Here is a 17,498-nt window from a genome sequence, read left to right as displayed (position 1 = left end):
TGCGCATGGGGAGGGATGATGTAATACCTGAAGGTGGGGGGACAGGCTGGTTTTGTATTTCTCACCCTCGACTCCCCCACCCCCTCTTTTTTTTTTCTTTTTTTTTTTTTTTTTTTTTAAGAGGAAATGACCCAACCCCCCCCCCCCAAAGTACCCAGACAAATTGATTTACTAAATTGCTATTAAGGCTTTTTTGTTCAGTTTTATGTCTTTTTAAGTTTTCAACACAAAAAAAATTCTCTAAATTGGTAGAGTTGTGAAGTTTATTTTTTACCAAATATAGATATATTATATATAAAGACATATAAGCAAGCTCACTGGCTTGGACTGTAAGGAAAAAGTATGTTTGTCATGTGATTGCGTGCATGTTCGTACACACGGGGGGCCGTGGTTGTGTACTGTGCTTTGTTTTTGCCTAGCACAGGATTTTTTCATAGTGTAAAAAAAAACGGAAAAAAAAAAAAAAGCAAAAAAAGGTTCCATTATCCAACCTGTGTACAGTTAACGTTCCAGCCAATTATAAATATGTTGCATTAAGATCTCACCCGACTCTGTAAGAGACATTGAGAAGGCCAATACACACCCAAGCTGCCCCTCATGTGTCTCTTCTTCATTTTTGGGGGGGGTTTGTTTTCGTTTTGTTTTTTTAAGGAATGCCACCCTCCCTGCTTCCACCACCTGTTCTTACCCCCCCGCCCCCTGACATTGTAAAGAAAGCTGCAGCATTGAATCATGATGGACAGAATTGTACTATGGGTTTTTTTTTTTTTTTGTCAGTGATTTATTTTTTCTTTTTGTACTGTGCGTTTTAAAAAAATTTAAATGGATAAACTTGTCTTGTACATATATAAAAAAAACACAAGTACTGTAGTCCCTGTTTGATGGCTTCCTTCACATTTCCTCCAAATACTTGCAGACTTGTAAGTGTTTTATTTGTTTCATATTTTTCTTATTTTGTAAAAAATCTAAATATTAAGTAAACAAGAAAGACACCATCATTTCGGATGAGAATGTCTTTTTTTTTTTTCCCAAGAAAGTATATTTGTTTCTGATTTGACTTGTAACAGCAGCATCTTCTGTTGGTTTGACGGTGAGTTCAAGACACCAGGTTAAACTGCTATTGTAGCCTGTGAAGATGAAGGATGTGAGATCATTTAATTGAAATTGTTGGTTATCAATTCAAAATGGCGGTTGTAAACAGTGCTCATTCCTGACAGCACTCTTATTAAATTAACACGTTTTCCATATGTAGTTTTGCTGTCAAGATCCCTGTTGCAGATTATTTGACAGGCAGATGAAGCGGATAGAACGAGTGAACTTGAACCCCCATAGAATGTCACCGTAATAAATTGCAATGTGTCCAGATTACAGCTTGTCCATATTAGATTGTGTTCTAGTTAGCAGTTAGTTACCGTAGTTAACTTGGTAAACGTGTAGATTAATCTTTCAGTGATCCAATATTCTGCTCCTTTATTTACATAAACGTTGAATCAAAAGAAAAAATCAAAAGTCCCCCGTGACCTCTCCGAGTCCGCGTCTAAGGATGACGGCGCGTATTCCCCCCTGCGCGTTGCTTCGGCTAGTTACGGTAAAGTCATGTTTACGACACATTTCGTCATTATCCGAAACGTTTGTGTAACACTTTACGGCACTGTGGACAAGTACGACTACCCGTCAGCTCTCCAGCTCAGGTTTATTAGTTATGAATTAGTTTTCTACCAAAGCTGTTACCAAATGAGTGTTTTTGATTTATTCCGCGGCTTCTTCGGAGTACCTGGAGGCCATTATCATGATGGCAGGTAAGTAAATTAAGTGGAAAAGTCCCGTCTTGGTTCGTTTCGTGTGGGTTGTGTAACAGTAGCGCAAGTTACTCTTAAGTTACTTATTTGTTTATTTCCCCCATTTCTAAATATTAGGGACCCCTTCTTCGATGCTATGACCCATGATGATGATGATGACGACGACGACGATGATGATGAAGACTGTTTCTGTCACGATGGCCTCCGGGGGGAGCAGCACGACCCCTTTGACGGCAACTTGAGGTTTGGCTTCAGCTTCGGCCCGGACGGGATGAGGTTCCAGAAGCCTCCGGTGTTCGGCCAGGTCCTCAGGGAGATGGAGGAGATCTTCTCCCAGCTGGGAGGTCTGGACGGACAGTCGGGACACTTTGGTATGTCCCAAACACATCCGGGGCTTTCAGCAGGTATTGGGTCAGCTTGGATCATCTCATCATGTTGTACTGCGTGTGTGTGTTTCCAGGTGTTCCCAGTATCGCGTCACCACAGGATGGAGCGAGGCCGGATGGAGGCAGATCCAGTGGGAACCCCATCAGAGACTTCATGCTGAAAGCTCCAGACGGCTCTCCACAGGGCCCTTGCACTCCTCCATCCACAGAGCCTGACGGTTTCCCCAGCTCTCCCTCCCACAGCTGGAGGCCTTTCTCCAGGGTAAATGACATGTTTGCCTTCTATCCTTTGTCACTATGGAAACATGATGTCATACTGCTCAAAGATGACATTTATATTCTGGTGCTACATTAAGTTTGTTTTGATTTCCCTCATAGTTTAATGACATTCTGAGACTTGGACCACCGAACGTACCAGATGGGGAACCCAGAGAAGATAGGGGTGAGTGACAGTTTCAACCCCCCTGTGCTGTATTCCTTGGCCTGATGTTGCCCACCGTCATTCTGATCTTCCTTCTCTGTCCAGATCTGGATGCTGACGTCGCCTCCCGCGGCCTCGATCAGGTTCTCACACGGCCGCCGCAGCCTGTCCAGCCCAGAACCCGCTCCTTCTTCCAATCCGTCACCGTCTCCAAGGTGATGAAACCGGACGGGGTGAGTCATCATCATCATCGGTTCCATCAATGGCAGAATCTAGTGACTCTGGTGTGTGACAGCTGATTTGTGTGTTTAGTCCGTAGAGGAGAGACGCACGGTCAGGGACGGACAGGGCAACGAGGAAACCACGGTGACGCGTTCTGGAGGCCCAGCGGGGAGCCCGGAGGGAGCCGAACCACAGGGTGGACGGGTCCCACCAGGTAGGTCCACCACCAGCGCCACCACCACAGAACGTAGATAAGGGATTGGACCACCCTCCTCCTAAACCCTGAGTTGATCCCTATTTGTTTTGTATTCCAGGTGGTCGACTCCCTTCTGCTGACATGCGGGACGATGACCCGTTGTTCTCAAAGTTCTTCAGGGGGTTTAAATAACCTTACAAAAAAATGTGAATTATGAGCTTTGGGCTGAGGATCTGATTGAACTTGATGTTTGCCAGATGGCACTGGGTCAGAATCACAACAACCATTCATTTCAAATGAGAGAGACCAACCCGACTCCATAACTCAAACACACACGTTATTTTTATATTGTCCTTGTAGATACAGTAGGTGTGTATGAATGTGACCACATGAGTCAAATAAAGAGGAATAATATATTTACACAGTTTATTGGACTTATTTTATACACACACATCCCCATGGTTCTCTGTGTGTGTCAGCATGACTTAAAGGTTGCCATGTGCTGGAGCGGCTTCATCACTGATAACAGCCTCCTCCTCCTCTCTGCTGCCTCTTTCATTTGTCAGCCTTCAAAAGCGCTCAAGAATCCAGATAAGACGGCCCGAGGTTCATTAAAGCAGATGCTGCCCACGACTTCACCTTTTAAAGCAGTAAAACGGTGAAATCTCATTAAAGGAGCTGCCAGGTCTTTAGATCTTACTCACTACAGCTGCTGAGACCATAGAGACCAGAATCCGGATTGTGGATTTCCAGCTGTAAAGGATTGAAGTCCAACAAGTGCGTGGCTTTAATCGTCCAGGTATTTACTTTCTAATTCTCTTAAAGTGATTTTTCTTTCATCAACATATGTGTTCCGTCTTTATTGTGCTTGTGCATGTTATTACCCCCTCAATGGAATGGAATGGATGGAGAAGCGTCCTAATCAAGAGGTGTTGAAAGTCAACAGCCAATCACAGCGAAGGAGCCATCAGCCGGAATGCCCAACAGGTGAGATCAGAGCCAACCAGAAGCCAACCTGCAGCAGTCCAGTGGCACGTCGTGACGTTTTAGCCCTCATATTTTCAGTGATTTAGGCCCAGATTATGCCCTTGAAATACTCTAACCTCCAGGAGGGAGACGCATCGCCACCTCCTTCTCCTCCTCCTTCTCCTCCTCCCCCTCCTCCTCCTCCGCCGCCGCAGGGCCATAAAGAGAGTGACGTGGCTTGCGGCTCCAGTATGAGAGGGCAAACTCTGCTCCGTTCACCTGAGATCAGGATCCTGCCCGGGCCGAGTCCAGCCACAGAAGAGACGTCGAGGATGGAGAGATTTCTAAACAAGTGTCGGATCAGAAACAAGCTGCTGAGGGAGTGCATGGCTGAGTGCCTCGGCATATACATCCTGATTGTGAGTCCTATAAGGTTTGGACGGCCACGTTGTGTCTCTGATCTGTAGTCGGCGGTGTGCGACCCTTTGGATTTAAAGGTGAAGAAGGTTCAGCACGGCGTCTTTTAAGTTTTAATCAGTAAAGAATCCAAAAGCTGTGCTTCGCATTTAGACAATTGAAATGTTTGTTTTGACAATGGATAACTAAGGACTTTGACTAGAGAGAGAGACACACAGAGAGACGGAAAGAAAGAGAGAGCGAGAGAAGACTTTGTAGGATATTCTGGTCAGTGATTTGTAGAATAAACAAGACGTGTTTGTGCATTTCAGTTCATTTAAAGTGTTTGTGTTGCTGTAGTGTGGACTGATCATATCTGAGCTGGATATTTGTTACCTGCGATTAAGTTATCAGGCATCGTAAAGCAATTTCCATGGAAGTCCATAAAAAGTCATTAAATCTGTCCTTTGAGACAGAGATAAGTTGTTTTCGCTGGAAGAACGTGTCTGCGATCTGTGATACGGCTGCAGATGGTCTTTGGATCGGACCCTGTCTCTGTATCTGTGCATTTATCTTCTTGCTGATTCAGCCTTTTTGCTTATATGTCCTGCAGCTATTCGGATGCGGCTCCGTTGCCCAGGTGACGACGACGCAAGAGCAGAAGGGGCAGTACCTGTCAATCAATCTGGGCTTTGCTTTGGGAACCATGTTTGGAGTTTTTGTGTCTCGAGGAGTCTCAGGTAAGAAACAAAGGATGATTCAAAACTCCTAAACTATCTCTTAAGTGTCGTAAGTATCTCTTAAAGTGACGGATGTGCTGTGTTTCTTCTTTAAGGTGGTCATCTGAACCCCGCTGTGTCTCTGAGTTTGTGTTTTATGGGCCGACTTTCCTGGGTGAAGCTGCCTTTCTACGTCTTCTCCCAAGTGCTTGGAGCTTTTCTAGGCGCAGCCACTGTCGCCCTGCAGTACTACGGTGAGACACACATCTGCCAAATAATGCTCCAAGGCCGGCTTGAAATATGTCCAGCCCTGTTAAATCCATTGCGTGTGTGTGTAGATGCCATCTGGTCGTTCAGTGGAGGCTTCCTTACAGTAACAGGTCCCACTGCCACAGCCGGGATATTCTCCACCTACCCAGCAGACTACCTGAGTTTGTGGGGGGGTGTTGTGGACCAGGTCAGACTTCCACTTAGCGACTTTACTTTTATTTCCAATTACTTTGTCATAAATACATACATACAGTACATAAACACGTTGCCTTTTCTGATGTTTCCTCGCATCTTGTAGATTGTTGGAACTGCTGCACTGCTGGTGTGCGTCTTGGCTCTGGGGGACCCGAGGAACGGGCCCCTCCATCCCGGTCTGGAGCCGATCCTGGTGGGAGCGACGGTGATGGTCATCGGTGTCTCCATGGGCTCCAACAGCGGCTACGCCATCAACCCAGCAAGGGATTTCGGCCCTCGTCTGTTCACGTTCATCGCCGGCTGGGGAGGCGAAGTTTTCAAGTTAGTATTTTTTGCTTGGCCATTTAAAGCCCAACAGTCATGACTTAAGCACCCTCTGATTGAGACTTGATGCTCTTTCCAGGGCCGGAGGCGGGTGGTGGTGGGTGCCCCTGGTGGCCACCAGTTTGGGGGCGGTGGTGGGAACGCTGATCTACCTACTGCTGATTGAATTCCATCATCCGGTCAGTGTGTGTGAACTCCCAACTTCATGCCAGAGCGCAGAGGGCAAGAGCGGGCTGGAGCTGGACCCCGAACGCCACACAGGCAGGACAGAGGAAAACGCATCCATGTAACAAAACAAACCAAACAAATTGTACTATACTTATATTTTTTTGATGTATTATCCAATAAATGTACCTATAAATAAATCAAACTTATGAATAAAAAGTAAATTTTTTGGTAGTTTTGAGAAATGAATACACACTGGATTTTGTAAAGGATCAAACTTAACTAAATTCCTAACTAACTGTATGAAGCTGCATCACGTGGCTCGCCGTCTCTTTTCCACATTTATTTTTGAAACATCACAAAAAGTGTATGGCATTTTCAGCAAGCAGACCACAACCATGGAAAAGAAAAGAGGAAACATGAAACTCCACTATTTTAAGCTATATAAATATGATATCGTGACATATATAAAAAAGATACAAACAGAAACGTCCACCCCGTTTGAAACATACAAAAAAAAAAGCCATAGTGCGGCGGGCGACTCGGGAGATAGAAAAAAGAGACACATTTTGTATTCATACACATTAAGACAACACAGCCCACGCACACACGCACACGCACACACACTCCCCCTCTGCTTTAGTTACATTGTATAGCTACCTCTCTGGGGGGAAGGGGGGGGGAAATAATATTTTTTAACCTTGAAATCGTTAAAAAAAACAAGGGAACAGTACAAATACTTAACGTATTCACAATATCAGCAACTTACTAAAACCAGAACGCTTTCTTTTAGTGTACTTATATGTATTTACATGGCAAAACTGGTACATGTAGACTACTGCCAGGAAGCCTGACCTCTCTTCTTCTAGCTAAACGATTAATAACATCACACCTTATTCACACCGCAGGTTACGGTCGCCACGGTAACCTCGCTCGCCCCCCCCCCCCCCGTTCTTCGCGTCCTCGCCGCGTCGGAATCGCACTTCTGGATTTCCTGAGTGCGATTCCGACGCGCCGACAGCGGTGATGTGTTTTTCGTATAAATAAATATTACAATATAGTCGCAACGTAAAAATCAGTGTTTAAAATTCTCCCTTAAACGTCCCCTTCATGCTTCAGATATGAGAGTGGACAGCAGATGGTGCTGATTGAAGAACAGGATGATGTAAGAACAGGATGAAGAGTGTGAGATGTGTGATGGACATGAATGCTATAAACAAAGTACAAAATATGGGCACTACAGCTGTTAGTAGAGCATTGGGATGTGTGTATGTGTGATGGAAGTGTGTGTGAGAGGCGAGTGAGTGGCTACAGTCAGAGTGCAGATGGACGAGACGGGGACAGACGCTGTGGTGGATATATAAATGCTTTAGTCTGCGGGCCGTTAGTCACAGGTGTGTTCTGTTAGGTGATCAAACATGCAAGTACAGTCACACAGAAGGGGGCGCCATGGTTACGACTAGATCAGTTCACGGTGACTGAAGCTGCGCAGGAGGCCCAGAGCAGCTCGTCTCATGGTCAACATTCATATTCTAAAGCTTCTCAGCTCCCTCCTCCTCCTCGTGTCAGTGTCAGAGGCCCCGCCCCCTCTACTGGGGCTTGTCAGTCTTGTGGGCGGTGAGGAAGGCCATGCCGTGGGTCCTGAAGTGGGTGTTGAGGTCCGAGGCCTTGTCGAAACGCCGGCCGCACACCTTGCAGCACAGGTCCCCGTCCTCGCCCAGGCCCAGGGGGGAGTGTGCGGGCGAGCCGTCGGGGGAGCCGCCGCCTCGCGGGGCGCCGCGGTCTGTGTCGCTCTGGGTGTCCCGGACGCGGTGCGTGATGAAGCGGTGTCTGCCCAGGGAGCCGGCCGAGGCGAAGCACACGCCGCACTGCAGGCACTGAAAGGAGGCGGTGTCGGCCCGGTGCTGCGGGATGTGACGCTGGAACTCCGCTCCGTCTTCCGTGGAGAAGCCGCACGGAATGCAACGGAAGATGTTGTCTTCCTCCTCTAAATCCGCCGCGGGTGCCCGGGTCCTCTTCGCCGGGGCGCTGCCGCCCTCCTCCCCGTCCTCTGCGGCGTGTTCTTCCTCGTCTCCCGCTCTGCTGCCGGGGGGACCGCCTTCGCCGTCGTGCTCCGACGAGCTGCCTGGGCCGTCTCCTGTGGCTGCACGCTTCCTGGTCAGAGGAGGACCCTGAGGGGACACAAGGAGGGAGGAGACACTGAGACACTGAGACACTGGCAGACTGAAGCAGGGACACCTACAAACCAGATAAGATCCTCAATCAAACAAAGGCTTCTGTCTCCACTGACCTGATCTGTGCTTCTGTGATGGAGCCGAACGTGTTTGTCCAGTAAGAACCGGCTGCCGAAGGTGCGCTTGCCCTCTGTGCAATATCTGCAAAATGATGACGTGGGGTTAGAGTTAGTTCTGGCTTCAGGGTTAAATTCAGAAACCAAAGTGTAATTTTCCTGCTGATCCATTTCTACGTATCGGCCCACTTACTGGCAGTGGAAGACCCTCTTGTTGCCCTCGTGGATGACTCGCTCGTGACGCCTCAGGCTGGACGACGTGCTGAACGTTCCTCCACAGATGCGACAAGGGAACTTTGGTCAGTCGCACGAGGGGAAAATGGGAGAACAAGTGGAACGATTTAACTTCTGGCTCAAACTGAGCTGCAGGGAAACGTTTCCATTCCAAACATCTGTTGGGAGCGTTAGGATGACGTAATGGCGGTAGGATGAAGTGTGTGTCGTACCTTTCCGTGCTCTAACTTCACGTGGCTGAGATAGTCGTCGTTGTCGGTGAAGGTGGCCTGACACTGAGGGCAGGTCCACTCTGTCGGGGCGGCCGGCTGACCGCTGCCCCCTGCTGGGCCGGCGCCGGCGCCCGCCCCCGGAGCCTCGTAGTCCTCGTCCGCGTCGTCGTCCTCCTCCTCTTCCTCCTCCTCCTCTTCCTCCTGATCCCGCCCCCAGTCCTCGCCGTCCGAATTGTCGGTTTTCGTTGCGGATTTGGACTTGGGGGCGGTGGGGGCGGAGGCGGGGTTGGCCGGGGTGGAGGCCGGGGTGGAAGCTTCAGACTGGGACTCCTGTTTGGCTGTCGGCCCTCTGTGAGCCGTCTGAGAGGGGCGGCGGCAAAACAAATCAAATTCATTCACCTTTGTACAAAACACTCACTCCTGCTGAGACGTGAAGACAGTTTGGACTCTAAGCACACACACCTTGATGTGCTCCATCATGGAACCTTTCTGGGCGTAGAGTTTGGTGCAGTCGGGACACTTGAACACGTGAACTTTCTGCTTGGCCAGATGTGTGTCGAAGTGCACGTACAGCAGGGGCTTCTGGGTAAACACGGTGTCGCACATGACGCACTTGTAGATCATCCTGCAAACGGGAAAGGAACACAGACGGATATGAGCATCTTTTTGACGACCCTTGTGGCTTTGCAGCCGGTGCTGAGGCGGAGGCGGCGGGCGGGCGTACTTGGCCTGTCCCCCGGTCAGCGTTGGGTGCTGGGTGCTGATGTGGCTCTGGGCGCTGGGGGAAGACTTGAAGGCCATGGGGCAGCTGGGGCACTTGTGGAAGACCTCGCAGTGAGCCGTCTGGATGTGGGACTTGATGGAGTTGAGACCTCCGAACACCACCTGGCAGCTCGAGCACCTGGGCGGAGTCACAGGAAGACACATTACCGCTTTATTGCGCAATATACATTATATGGGCCACTGTTAATGGTTATACAACCGTTACCACAGCGATCGTAAAGTTTTGTCGAGTCTTTTCCAAACCTGTAGCCGATGCGCCTGGCGAAGTGTAGACACGCCTCCTCCAGATGTGTCTGGAAGTTGGTCTGCTGGGCGATGCCGCCGCACTCGGGACAGACGTGCGGCGCTCTGTGTTTGTGGATCCTCTGGTGGGCGGAGACGGCGCAGGAGTTAGGCAGCATCATGGGCGGCGAGCATTGGGTGCACGTCTGAAACCAAAGGAGAGGAAAGTCAAACACACACACACCTTTTGGTTTAGGAAGAGTTTGAAAGCTGGGAAGCATCTGAGCGTTCTGTCCTCACCGAGTTGGGAGCGGCTCGGATCTGTTGGAAGTGGGTGACCAGCTCCGGCTTTCCGGAGAATTGCGTTTGGCACTCGGGACATTTGTAATTGTTGTACTGCAGCACCTCGGCCTTCTTGCAGGGAAGAGGCATGAGCGCCTGAGGGCCCTGAGGCGCACGACGCACCGTCCGGGGCTGAGTTGCCGAGGGAGACGAGCTGTCCTTCAGCGGGCTGGAGCTCGCCGAGACGGCCGAGGACCCGGGCGTGGCGGACGGGGAAGAAACTGGAAGAGAGGAGGATGAAGAGGAGAGCAGGCCTGGTTAGACAGAAGGTGTGTGTGTGTGTGTGTGTGTGTGTGTGTGTGTGTGTGTGTGTGTGTGTGTGTGTGTGTGTGTGTGTGTGTGTGTGTGTGTGTGTGTGTGTGTGTGTGTGTGTGTGTGTGTGTGTGTGTCGACCACAAATGAAGGGTTTCAACGTAAACAATGACACTTATAGTTTGACTTCCTCTCACCGCCGATGGGAGTGATGTCCTGCTGCCCGATCATCTGCTCCACGGTGACGGGCCTCATCACCAGGTGGGAGCACTGCATGACCAGGCCGCGCTCCTTGTGCTCCCTGGCGTGAAGCAGCAGGCTGCACTTGTTGAAGAAGGCCAGCCTCTTGGCGCAGTGGTTGCACGTCACCTCGATGCGGAGCGAGCGGCGGTCGTAGTGTCGGGCCAGGCTGCGCTCCAGGGCGAAGGCGTCGCCGCACTCCAGGCAGCGGTACCCCGTGGCCGGGAGCGGGAGCCCCCACTCGGGAGGCGGGGGCGCCGAGAGGTCGGGCTTGTAACTAGGCAACAGGTTCTTGCTGTTGAGGATCTTGTTGAACGCCTCCACCAGGCTGGACTGGCTGCGGGAGATGACGGCGCCTGTGCTGTTGACGATGGACGCCGGCTTGTTGGACTGCAGGCTGCTGGTGATGATAGAGCCGCCGCCTCCGTTGGCCGTCTTGGACGTGGCGGTGCGTACGCTGATCCCGCCAGCGGCCACCGAGAACTTGGGAGAGGAGGCCACGGCGGGGGTGGCGGGCAGGGCGGCGGATTTGGTGATGCTGACTGCGGTGGCGGAGACCTTAGCCTTGTCAGATGCGGCCATTTTGTTCTGGACCTTGGTGGCGGCGGCAAGCATGACGCTGCTGGCTGCCAGCGTGGACACCGGCAGAGCGTTCAGCGCCTTCACCTTCTGCTGCTGCGACGCTGCAGACACATGACCGGCTTCGGCTTTCTGGGACTTGCTCGCCAACACTTTGCGCTCCCCAGTTTGAGCTTTGGTGTCGGAGCCTTTCCCCGCGGCGGCGCCACCTTTGGGTGCTACTCTGGTGACGGTTCGGGTGATTCCACCTGTGGACGTCTTGATGGTCTTTATCCGGACTTTGAGGGGTCTGGATGGAGCTCCGGATCGAGCGGGGACCGGGGTGCTCACGTCTCCTTCAGTGGACGAGGGTTTGGTCTTGCCCTCATCCACCTCCATCTTCTCCTCACCTGTTCTCGTGTTCTCTCCCTTCCCTGTATCCGCTTTGCCGTCAGCCATCCTGTCCATCCCGTTCCCCACCTCCATCTCTTCCTCCTCTTCCTTGGGCTCCCGCAGTTCTGAAGGAGGCGGGGTCGCAGCCACCGCAGGGCTGGAGCAGCGTTTAGCTGCGACTTGTGCGGTTGATTTGGGCATCTCTGGTTCAGGACTCTCTGGTGAGTCTCTCTCCTCGATGACGTGTTCTGGGTTCCTGTCTTCCAGCGAGGGGCTCTCTATGGAGCGAGACTGGGGGGCCGATGAAGTCAGAGTGGCGCCTGAAGGAGTGTCCCCGGGTTTAGGCTGAGACGCAGTGGAGGACAGCGGTTGGCTGGGGCCGGAGTCGGCGTTGACCGACTTGTAACGGCGACTCAGCTGAGGGCAAGTGGGGGAGTCTGGACTCTCCTGGATCACCAGCGGACTCCCCAGATCCGGGTCCGAGTCGTCATCCTCCAACTGTTGGGGCTGAAATCCGGCGGGCCCGCTTTTGGGAGCGCCGTTAAAAGGCTGAGACGAGTGCAGCAGGTGTGACGACAGAGCAGAGGTCGAGGTGGAAAGAAGAGGCTTGGGCGGTGGAAAGAAAGGAGACGCCAGACCGACGGAGCTGCCTGCAGCCAGGGGCGAAGACCCGGCCGACAGAGAGGAAGAGGAAGGTAACGAGGCTTTGACCCCGTCCGCCCTCTCTTGACCCGTATCCTGCTGCTGCTGATGCTGCTGCTGTAGGAGCTGCATCTTCCTGGCTCGGCCCACCGGATCCCCTGACCCCTGCGTCATGAGAGGCTTAAGTCTGTTGAAAATGTTCCCGCCCTGCTTGTGGGCCTTCGCTGCGCTGACGCCCACCACGCATCCGTCCGACGACACCTTAGCGGCGCTCACAGACCAGGGGGCCCCGTTGGACTGGGCCTGGCCGAGTGGCAGGGACGTGGACACGCCGGAGGAGCTGAAACCGTTGTGGTTGAGAGCCTCGGAGTCGGCCATCCCGGGGGTGCACGAGCCCAGCCGGGGGCCCACATCCACCCCGGCGATCACATCGATGGGGTCCTGCTCTGCGTCTCCCTCGCCTCCATCTACAGCCTCCAGACGCACTTTGTTCTTCACGATCACGCTGACGATCGAGGTGTCCGCCTGCGGGTCGGAGGGGCTCGGCGGCCTCAGCGACGACCCCACTCCCACCACGCTGTCCTGCTTTCCCAGAGGTGCACCTGCCGCTCCGTGGGGTCCCTCGGCCTCATCCGGGGCAGACTGGATGGCCTCTTTGGCATCGATGTCAGGAATGTCAAAGGCTGCCAATAGGTCATCGAAATCTGGGGTCTTCATGTCCCCCATACCGGGATTAAATCCTGTCAAACACACACACACACACAGAAAAAGAATAACAGCACTGAACCACAGCATGAATCTCTCCTTGTTGTCTTGGTAACACAGCCAGCAAACAAGCAGAACAGACAGAATATTAATGTTTATATTTCACACGTTATTCCCATTCAACTATTGCACAAAACCGACGTTTGTAACCGACACGAACCACAGCGGGTCTGTTTGTTATCACAGAAGCTAACACACACATTAGGGTCCTGCCATTGCCATTACTAGCCACAGTTAGCGCGTTAGCTACGGGGTTAGCGTTCCTGCGAGTCTATCCCTCCTCCGGGAAACAACAGGAGGAACTCGTTTGTTATTATGTATTATTTTGATAACGTTACATAGTAAATGCTTGAAATGCAACACCGGGAGGAGTCGGAGGGTTGAGCAACCTTGAAGCGGTTTCGCCGTGACAGTTATCCCGAGCTAGCGGTACTCCCTTCCCGACTGAGGTTGTGCTAGCTGGCCGCTGAGATGTAGCCAAGACGGAGGGGTCATTTAGCTAACTTAGCTTTAGCTCGCCATTAAAATAGCAACCAGAGCGATTTGCTGAAGCATGCTTTCACGTCAATATCAAGCTAATAAGTTGCGGCGGGGAGGGGTCGACGGTGTGACGGCAGAGGATGTTTGGAGTGAGGGCCTTTTGGTTTAATATTTTATGTATTTTGATTGTTTACCTGGATATGCGATTCCCGACTATCCTAGCTCGTTTTCAGCTGAAAATGCAGCGCTTCCGGTCACGTGACCCCCCACCGTCCAATCAGGAAAGTGAAACGAGGATGCTGCAAACCACACGTACTGTCACTTTCTACTGGGAATATAATCCGTCAAAATAGTATGATCAGTCACTAAATCGAATTATGTATAAGCATAATTAAGTGTTGGAAAAATAAATCAGTGAATAAGAAACAAGAAATGTCCCATCATTCCTCTTTGTTATGTGTTTAAAGCAATGAAAACACTGAAGAAGGACGTATCTACACGTGAGTTTTATTGCAAAAGAAACAAAGACATGACAGGAGTATGAGCGTTTAGTTTACATCGCATCCTAAAAAACAGTTCTGAAGATTTTTTGGTAGATCAGTCGATAATGGAGAAGCACAGGACCGTTTGAAAGGAGACTTGTGTTGCAGTTAAAGTTGAGAAGTTAAAAGTGTTACTGGGTAGTTGTGTTAAGAGTAAAAAGTCATTCAATGCAATAGTTTCTGTTCTATGTTGTGCTGTTGGGTAATCGGACAAAGAATGGGGTTAAAGGTCAATCTGAGTGTGTCAGACAGATCATCAGTGACTTTCTTTCTTTTCTTTTGTAAAGTGATCTTGCATTCGTCTGCGCTTTCTTTGTATAAATCTGATGTCAAAGTCTCTGTTGGTCTGTTTGGACGTCCTTGTCATCATTTCTTCTTCTCCTCGTCCTTTTTCCCGTCCGGCTTGGTGTTGCCCGTCTGGGAGGCCAGGGAGCCCATGGCGTTGCGGATGGCCTCGTTGTTGGGGTCCACGCCCGGCAGGTTTTCCAAGACGCTTTGGAGGAACTCGGGATCCTGCATCACGTCGTAGTCGTCTTCCTCCTTTGATGAATGAGGAGAGAACAAGGTGAGCTGCTGGACACACACACTATTTACATGACAAAACATATTTTAAAAAGACGATAGTTAAAATGTTTTGACTGAAAATAGACTCTGGACAGACACTGGACAGATTTTGTTTTCCAATTCAGTGAAGAATGTACTAACTATCTCATAATGCCAATCAGGTCACACAGTTCATTAATATGACCTTCATGAGAACAAACCTGCATCCAAAAATGTAAATATGCTCATTTTTTTAATAAGAAATGACTGAAGGCCAGGTACGTAATTCCAAACATCACACACCTTGGCTGATTCGGCTGTTTCCATCGGAGCGTCTGTGTCCATATCTCCATACTCTGTTTACAGGGGGGGAAAGGAAAACAAGAGAAATTGAAGCCTATCATCAAAACAATCTCCAGATTAAACGTTAGGGTGACATAAGAATGATAGAAAGAGCAAACATGCGGAAGGTATTAAGTAAATTCACCTCCTCCAGCAAGAGACATCTGCATAGCGTAGGCAATCTGCTCCTCCTCTGTCATGCTGCTGAAGTCAGGGAGCACAGCGGCACCTGTGTCAGGCTGAGACACCGACATCTTCAACAGGGCCTCTTCTGACTCTGTTAGGCAAAGCACATCAAAACCAAATGAGAAACCACAAAAAAGCAGAACTTCAACCAGTGCAGCCTCAAGGGGGTTATCAGCCATTCCTCCTCCCGCCTCTCACCATCTGCGGCGGGTGTAGGCACGCCTGCCTCAGCTGCTGAGGCAGCTGCAGCTCTGCGGGCTTCTTCCTCCTGCCTTTGTCTTTGCTCCTCCATAGATACACGCAGAGCCTACAGAGTTCACATTAAGAGACGTGGAGTCAAAAGGGGTCGCTGCTCATCAATGAGAAGCTTTCGTTCTCTTTCAGTCTTGTTTACACCTTCTCCATTTTATTTATCTTTATTTCTCTTACCAGGGCCAGTTCAGGATCTGCACTGGGATCCACACCAAACTCAAAGTCGCTGGCACCAAGACCCATCATGGAGCCTCCTTCACCAGCCAGGATGGGGGAGGAGAGCAGTGCGTCAGCGAGGCTCGGGCCTGGAGGGACAGTGACCAGGTGGGAGCCGGTCCCCTCTTTGCCATTCAGAGTGTTTATGAAGACAGTCAGCTTCTCCGTGTTTAACTCCTGAGTAAGAAGTTGGGGACAGAGGGTGAGGGGAAATCCAAAGCATTAGAGAAAGGTCAACATCATAGGTCAACAAAAGCAAGTCAGAACAGTCAAAGTGCTGTACTTTTATAGTTGTAGGAACACTAACCTCTTCTCCAAAGTTGATGATGTCCACGTTCACCTTCTCCTTTTTCAAGCGCTTTGCCATTTTGACAAGCTGCAGAAGTGGAAAATGGGGACAGAAGCAGACAAATGTAAACAAATCGAGTGTCATCATTGGAAAACCGTTGGCATAAAAAAATTGAAAAACCTAAAACTCACATCTTTCTCATTGTCCTCCACTGGGCTTCCGACAAAGGCTATGATCCTCATCTTATGGTTCTTTCCTTGTCTGTGCTTGAGGGCCAGCTGCATGGGGTGAAAGTAAACAACCACTTAATGAACCGACATCCATATCAAGCAACTACTACGGAAAGACTCAGAAGCATTCCCGTTACATACATGAGCCACTCTGATCCCTGTGCAGAAGCAGATCTTCCCTTTGGGCTGCACAGCGTGGAGTTTAGACAGGATTCGGCCTGCGTCTGGTGTCAGTGTGGTCAAGACTTCACAGTTGCTGCATGGACGAATAATGTAGCATTATAAGCGACATCGTCCATCAGAAACTAAGCTAAATTCCAGGATACAAAGGCTCATCTTAAGGCCAAATATGGTCAAAACAATCTTACTTTGCCATGGTGATGAGGCCCACATTGTTCTCTGGGTTGCTGCGTGTTTTCGAGTGACACACAATGTTGACGGCATCTTGTTGGGCCTGTAGCCTCGTAGGTAGAAAGTCTCCATTTCTCATATATTCACTGTTGTCGACGCTGAAAAGAAAATGTAACTTTCATGTCACGGGGCTAAGCGTCAGCATTTAAATACCAGCTAACATTAGCTCATTGCATTTGACACCTCTTACTTCAGCGATAGCGCTCATTAGCACGTTAACGTCTATTTATTTACGCGAACGGAGAGTTCCAAATTCACACTAACGGCAATTATCTGACTAAATCCCTTTGTCTTCGTCTAAGGCGTAATCAAACGGCGACCCTGTGTTAGCACGGCTTGCTAATTAGCCAGCGTTTAGCGCTCTGACAAAAGCGTAGTTTGTGTCAAAACAAAACAATCACCGAGGTTGTCAGTTCATGGTTTCTTAAGTGCTCAATAAACTCTGAAGTGAACACTCGGCTTGCTCTTAGTGGCTACAGTGAGACAAACAGGCTATTGTGCTAACGTAGCTACCGTTAGCTACAATGACTCAGCCGGCTTTAGCGTGCTCACCGCTAACAACCGAGCTCACTAAGACGTTTATTGTCCATTCAAGCCGCGGAACATCGACTCATATGATTATTTGTCGCTCCTTCCATCTAAAGAACCAACAACTCAAAGTAAAAACACATTAGATCATTCTTACCAGACCATAGTACTTTCCAGCCCCATTGTAGTCGCGCTGTAACGTTTCCTCTTCAGCCGAACTGTGACTCGAGCTAACAACGTCTCCGACGCGTGCGACTTAACAAGGCAACTTTCCTTTAAATGTTAATAAGAAAAGTTAAATTGCGACGTTAAGCGTCCGGTTAGCACAACGTCCCTGATGAACTGTACACAACGATGATGTCATCAAACTAACAAAGTTACACCAGCGATGACACCGGAACACCCATTTTGAAAACTTCTGGATACGCGAGTCGTGGCTGTGTAACCTCTCTGCTCATTGGCCGAAGGGTCGTATCGTCAGCTGTAC

At 50.1% G+C, this 17,498-nt stretch overlaps 4 protein-coding genes across 6 annotated transcripts; 2 read left to right on the top strand and 2 right to left on the bottom strand.

Annotated features, from left to right (window-relative positions):
* The first annotated feature begins 1,635 nt into the window (after positions 1 to 1,635).
* On the top strand, positions 1,636 to 3,444 carry hax1 (HCLS1 associated protein X-1). Its single transcript, XM_076139049.1, has 7 exons — positions 1,636 to 1,799; positions 1,917 to 2,170; positions 2,260 to 2,447; positions 2,564 to 2,627; positions 2,712 to 2,839; positions 2,919 to 3,042; positions 3,143 to 3,444. Exons 1-7 carry the CDS (start codon positions 1,735 to 1,737, stop codon positions 3,214 to 3,216), a joined length of 897 nt encoding a protein of 298 aa, XP_075995164.1. The 5' UTR covers positions 1,636 to 1,734; the 3' UTR covers positions 3,217 to 3,444.
* Positions 3,445 to 4,194: 750 nt separating this feature from the next.
* On the top strand, positions 4,195 to 6,239 carry aqp10b (aquaporin 10b). Of its 3 annotated transcripts, XM_076139543.1 has the most exons (6): positions 4,195 to 4,409; positions 5,000 to 5,126; positions 5,222 to 5,359; positions 5,444 to 5,562; positions 5,674 to 5,891; positions 5,974 to 6,239. In XM_076139543.1, exons 1-6 carry the CDS (start codon positions 4,242 to 4,244, stop codon positions 6,182 to 6,184), a joined length of 981 nt encoding a protein of 326 aa, XP_075995658.1. In that variant the 5' UTR covers positions 4,195 to 4,241; the 3' UTR covers positions 6,185 to 6,239. The 3 variants fall into 3 exon arrangements, with proteins under 3 accessions (XP_075995658.1, XP_075995655.1, XP_075995657.1); XM_076139540.1 differs by having other exon boundaries at positions 5,222 to 5,562; XM_076139542.1 differs by lacking the exon at positions 4,195 to 4,409 and having other exon boundaries at positions 4,724 to 5,126.
* A 150-nt stretch (positions 6,240 to 6,389) lies between these two features.
* znf687b (zinc finger protein 687b) lies at positions 6,390 to 13,738 on the bottom strand. Its single transcript, XM_076139534.1, has 10 exons — positions 13,667 to 13,738; positions 10,592 to 12,967; positions 10,101 to 10,363; positions 9,822 to 10,006; positions 9,520 to 9,696; positions 9,258 to 9,420; positions 8,796 to 9,155; positions 8,543 to 8,643; positions 8,350 to 8,434; positions 6,390 to 8,230 (listed from the first exon to the last, which is right to left on the bottom strand). The coding sequence occupies exons 2-10, from the start codon at positions 12,951 to 12,953 to the stop codon at positions 7,649 to 7,651; spliced, it is 4,278 nt and encodes a 1,425-aa protein (XP_075995649.1). The 5' UTR covers positions 12,954 to 12,967; positions 13,667 to 13,738; the 3' UTR covers positions 6,390 to 7,648.
* A 225-nt stretch (positions 13,739 to 13,963) lies between these two features.
* LOC142989629 (26S proteasome non-ATPase regulatory subunit 4-like) lies at positions 13,964 to 17,453 on the bottom strand. The gene is made up of 10 exons (XM_076139230.1): positions 17,169 to 17,453; positions 16,441 to 16,581; positions 16,214 to 16,328; positions 16,034 to 16,120; positions 15,861 to 15,929; positions 15,515 to 15,730; positions 15,284 to 15,392; positions 15,045 to 15,176; positions 14,861 to 14,913; positions 13,964 to 14,554 (listed from the first exon to the last, which is right to left on the bottom strand). The coding sequence occupies exons 1-10, from the start codon at positions 17,192 to 17,194 to the stop codon at positions 14,381 to 14,383; spliced, it is 1,122 nt and encodes a 373-aa protein (XP_075995345.1). The 5' UTR covers positions 17,195 to 17,453; the 3' UTR covers positions 13,964 to 14,380.
* Between the last annotated feature and the right edge of the window lie 45 nt (positions 17,454 to 17,498).

The sequence above is a fragment of the Genypterus blacodes genome, unplaced genomic scaffold (assembly GCF_046128005.1).
Source record: "Genypterus blacodes isolate CSIRO-AG114 ecotype Tasmania unplaced genomic scaffold, CSIRO-AGI_Gbla_v1 ptg000438l_1, whole genome shotgun sequence".
NCBI lineage: Eukaryota > Metazoa > Chordata > Actinopteri > Ophidiiformes > Ophidiidae > Genypterus > Genypterus blacodes.
Note: the sequence above shows the minus strand (reverse complement) of the source record. Positions and strands in the feature narration are given on the sequence as shown.

Coding starts and splice junctions, on each gene's coding strand:
- znf687b (XM_076139534.1), bottom strand. CDS start 12,953: ATGGGGGACATGAAGACCCCAGATTTCGATGACCTATTGGCAGCCTTT. Junction 10,364..10,591: donor GGACATCACTCCCATCGGCG/GTGAGAGGAAGT, acceptor CCTCTCTTCCAG/TTTCTTCCCCGTCCGCCACG. Junction 9,697..9,821: donor GCCAGGCGCATCGGCTACAG/GTTTGGAAAAGA, acceptor GACTCCGCCCAG/GTGCTCGAGCTGCCAGGTGG.
- LOC142989629 (XM_076139230.1), bottom strand. CDS start 17,194: ATGGGGCTGGAAAGTACTATGGTCTG. Junction 16,582..17,168: donor CTGGAAAGTACTATGGTCTG/GTAAGAATGATC, acceptor TTTTCTTTTCAG/CGTCGACAACAGTGAATATA. Junction 16,121..16,213: donor CAGGGATCAGAGTGGCTCAT/GTATGTAACGGG, acceptor CACCCCATGCAG/CTGGCCCTCAAGCACAGACA.
- hax1 (XM_076139049.1), top strand. CDS start 1,735: ATGAGTGTTTTTGATTTATTCCGCGGCTTCTTCGGAGTACCTGGAGGC. Junction 1,800..1,916: donor GGCCATTATCATGATGGCAG/GTAAGTAAATTA, acceptor TCTAAATATTAG/GGACCCCTTCTTCGATGCTA. Junction 2,448..2,563: donor GCTGGAGGCCTTTCTCCAGG/GTAAATGACATG, acceptor TTTCCCTCATAG/TTTAATGACATTCTGAGACT.
- aqp10b (XM_076139540.1), top strand. CDS start 4,242: ATGAGAGGGCAAACTCTGCTCCGTTCACCTGAGATCAGGATCCTGCCC. Junction 5,563..5,673: donor GGGGGGGTGTTGTGGACCAG/GTCAGACTTCCA, acceptor CGCATCTTGTAG/ATTGTTGGAACTGCTGCACT. Junction 5,892..5,973: donor TGGGGAGGCGAAGTTTTCAA/GTTAGTATTTTT, acceptor TGCTCTTTCCAG/GGCCGGAGGCGGGTGGTGGT.